The sequence below is a fragment of the Limulus polyphemus genome, unplaced genomic scaffold, assembly GCF_000517525.1.
Source record: "Limulus polyphemus unplaced genomic scaffold, Limulus_polyphemus-2.1.2 Scaffold9362, whole genome shotgun sequence".
NCBI lineage: Eukaryota > Metazoa > Arthropoda > Merostomata > Xiphosura > Limulidae > Limulus > Limulus polyphemus.
Window position 1 is genome coordinate 1,229 of NW_013674972.1, and position 4,385 is coordinate 5,613.

At 32.3% G+C, this 4,385-nt stretch overlaps 1 protein-coding gene across 1 annotated transcript; it reads right to left on the reverse strand.

Annotated features, from left to right (window-relative positions):
• Positions 1-424: 424 nt before the first annotated feature.
• Positions 425-4,142, reverse strand: LOC106475887 (nurim-like; the record flags this gene model as incomplete). The annotated part of the gene is made up of 3 exons (XM_013936563.1): positions 3,815-4,142; positions 2,078-2,241; positions 425-595 (listed from the first exon to the last, which is right to left on the reverse strand). Coding segments are annotated over exons 1-3 (504 nt in total), but the record flags the coding sequence as incomplete, so codon positions are not given.
• Positions 4,143-4,385: the final 243 nt, after the last annotated feature.

A 4,385-nucleotide genomic window follows, 5' to 3' on the forward strand; every position in this document is an offset into this window, starting at 1 on the left:
TAACACGCATGGATTGAAATATTTAATTAAATTATCTCAAAATAAACCTTCATTTTGGTGCAATATTGAAATTAGCTTGAATTCTTCATAATCTCTGAATAGTGGGTGACCCAACGGGTCACGGTGGTCTAGTACTCATATAAAAATGTTACTGTTAAACAGTTTTGAAATTGTGTACTTAATAACTTAAATCTATGAGGCATGTATGTATTTATTTATTTCTATATATATCTATAATATAACTGGTACCTGCTGAGTGTTATTTCAAAGTTTTGTAGAAAATCTACTACTAATTAGTTTCTGTATTTCACAAATTCTGTGTGAAAAGAAAGATATTAACTTTACCACACACCAATGGTAACTAACTATTCAAGAAAACAGATTTTTAAAAGCAATAATTTACATTTTTTTAAAAAGATTGTACCTGTTTAACTCCAAGCATTTCTGGAAGGTCCATCATGACAGAGCCACCATACACGACAACCCATGCTGCTATATGGGTCAGTACAAAGAGCCACCACCAAAATGGATGATGCAATGTATCTATCTCCCACAATGTTCCGCAGGGTAGTGGGTGCCAATATTTCATTAAAATCTATTGGAATAAGAATAAAAATTAAACTATCACATGTAATTCAGGTGCAAACATCATTTTATTAAATCATACACACCTCTAACAAAAATTAACTGTTATATTTTACTTTCTCCAAGGGGGATCAACATCATAAAAGAAAAAGTGATACCCTACTCACTGACAAATGGTTAGTTTTAAGAAGGGTTTCAACAAAGTTAAAGATTACTCTTTTGTGGATGATTAGGATTTTAAAGTACTCTCATAATTAATCACTAAAATATTCTACTTGTCTTGTAAGATTTGGGGATTAGGAAAAAAAATTGAGGAAACTGAACTGAAGTAATTATTATTTATTTGGTTGTAAATAGTTAAAGAGGCTTACTAGTTGATAAGGGGTAAATTATTTATCAGACTTTGATGTGTGCCTTTAGCTTTGGTTCAAAACATCATTGAGCAGAACAGTTATTATTAAGTGTTGGTGTTTTTTCGCTATCAATTAGTCAAGTATCCTTCTGTCATCCAGTTTTTTCTTTGTTCTTAACATGCAAATGATGAAAATTCAGTGTTAGCATATAGAATATAAGCTCTACCCCTTCAAATCAATCTTGACTACAATTGTACAACTAATAAACTGCTTTTTTTTAAATAATTATTGTCTTGTAGGGACACTGTTAGAAAAAACAGTAGATAGAGAAGCATGGCTTACATGATCATTGCCATATTTATTGGGATTAAAGATGAAAAATAATTTTCATAAATGCAAAAGAAACAAGAAAAATGTTATCAGCCATGGTAATGTGTGTGTGTGTATATATATATATATAAATAGAGATAATAAAAAGCGTGAGCCACTAACTTATTGAAGTCTGGTTTTGTACAGATTAACATTAATCTTCTTCTTGATCTCACATTTTTAGGACAGCTCTTGGAACATAGCTACTTTTGGTCACCACATCTAAACATTTTCAAGAAGGCTTAAGGCTTTCCTCAATAGTTAGATCTTAATTCCTCTTTTTCCACAAAACAATTTTTTTCGTATAGAAAATTTATTCAATAATGAACAGCTCCTAAAAAACTAAAAATACTACTTAAAATGGGAGTGTACTGAATCAAAATTATGCTGGATGTTTTAAGTCACTTCTGCTGTTCGAGACCACTGCATTCAAGAAAGTTGTGAAACTCAGTATCAGACCACGTTTTCGTGTAGAAGACAACGTAAACATTGCAGTGACTTGTGAAAACTATTTGAATAGGATTTTGGATAATCGCTTTCATACTTCATATGTAAATATGGACCACTATATCATCATAAGACATCACATGAGTATCTACATTGTTTTAAAAATGTCATATTGGCCAACATCCAAGTTTCACCACACTGTGTCCACCAGTTTCTTGAATGAAGTAGTCTGAATAGTGGAAGCAACTTTTGAGGAAATTGCCAAAGTCCATGAATGATACATTTTTTCACACTAAATCATAGTTACTGATGAAAACACTTACTTGTAAAGTCAAACAAGTCCCAAGAACATACAGGGAGCGAGCCAACACACCGAGACTCAACTGATTTAAACGTTCCTTGGTAGACCGACGAGCCATAAGCGTATGTTCTCCAACAAAGAAAAGAATCAGAATTGCATCCACCATGACAGCCCACAGAACACTATCTGTGTGTGTATATACAAAGAAAGTACATTAGTCACTTGCTTATACTAGTACATACACAGAATTCATGTCTAAGACCACGTAACATTCCAAGTCTCGTTGACTTTCCTCACTAGTATCCTTTGCATTTAAAAATAAAATAATTATATTTCTTACATGTTTTTTCATAAAACGTGACTATATTATACAATTTTTATCACACTTACAAAATCATTAATCAAAGAATAAGAAAAATGAGCAAGTCTATTAAGTACCTACAGTAGGATTGTGACAATCGGATATTAGTCACAATTAGTAGCTTATACAGCCATCGGAGTTTAATCCTTAATTTCTTTTTATTACTGTTATTACTAGATGCTAATTACTAACTACGTTTTTATCCTAAATTTTTGATGCTGCCATCTCTAGGGAAATCTACAGTTTCTGTTTTAGTATGGGCTGAGATTCAATCCTGGGTCTTCATCACAGAAACTGGTGTTCTGTACACCCGTCTGGGCTTATTAATTTGTTTGAATACCTTAAAGTATCTTCTATCCAACACTGGCTGATTGTGTTATTAGTTAGGTGGATGTATAAATCTTCTTATACCTTATTTTTTCTCCTGTGTGGTTCACATCCTTGTTTTTGTATCATTCCATTTGATTATATAATCTTCTTTGTTATAATGTGCTATTACACATAGATTGATATGTACACAAAGGTTGATGTAAATGGTGTTTTTGCTCTCCACTCAGTCTTTGGGTGGTTGGTTGTGTACAAACTATGGTCGTATTGTGTTGTATTTATTATATATTGTTTACATATTCTCTATACTTTCAGAGAGACCTCCGAGATACAAAACTATGCCTGTGTGTCTAATTTTCTTCCTGCTTATTCTTGGCATTTAACATCTTTACCTTCTTCTTTATAAAGTGTTCCAGGTATCCAGTGATGAGTTGTAATGATGTAGTTTTCTTCCTTCTTAACATCTTTTGTGTTACAAATCTTAATCATTCTTGAAACTAGTCAATCTATGATGCTTTTCTCCACACTATTTGGGTGATTTGATTTATAGTTGATACATTTACCATAGCTTATAAAATGAGTCAGATCAACGTAGGTTGGTAAGCTGTACTATTTCCTATAGATCATTTTCCAGACAGTTCTGCTATGATCAGTGTCTAGCGAAAAGCTTATAAAATGAGTCAGATCAACGTAGGTTGGTAAGCTGTACTATTTCCTATAGATCATTTTCCAGAAAGTTCTGCTATGATCAGTGTCTAGCGAAAAGGTTCAGCATATATTTCCTTTGCAACATCTCAACCAACAATTGGTCCAGTTATCAACGCTATTTTCAAGTTTTGAACAACTCGACTTTCAAGATCTACGTATCAACATGTGCTGATGTTTCCATTTATCAACGTTATATTTTAAGATCTGTGCAAGAACTCTGCTAACAGATGTTTCCGCATATAAAAGCTATCTTCAAGTTTTGTACACCAAAAAACTTTTCAAACATATTAATTATTATTACTTTAGGTTCTTAATATTATACTAGTATTACTACTAATACTAACAGTAGTATTAGTAACATACTTGAATATTGATACTGAATTTCTTGGTCAGCCGCACCCACATGCTTAGAACGGTAGTATCGGAGTATGTCATGTGAAGACAAAAATACAACAAACTGCCAGACTGTCGCAAAAGAAAGAATGAAAGCAGAAGCCGATATTATTACAATAAACAGCGTATTGAGTGCCATAATGAAATCACGCAAAGCCTGTCAAAAAAAGGCTTTTAAACTTTTAAGGCACAAAGAAGTGTTTCTGAACAACCTTTGAGTTTGATTACATCAATGCCAAAAATAACCCTAACGTTATAATAAACAAATACACCTGACGCTTTGAAACCCATACTCCCCCTGTTAATGACAAAAAGAAACGCGCTATCATATTACAAAATAATCATAACAATAAAAAAGTTCTTCCTTATAAGCATAAAAATTTTAGGACCATCCTAAACGAAAATTACATAGTATGCTAGGGAATATAAAATTAAAGTGTTTAACATATTGAAAAAATATATCAGCCTAAATCAGAAATTCACCATTTAAAAATATTGTTACGTCTCCGTTCGTTAGTTAATTTTCCGTAAATTCGTTCCG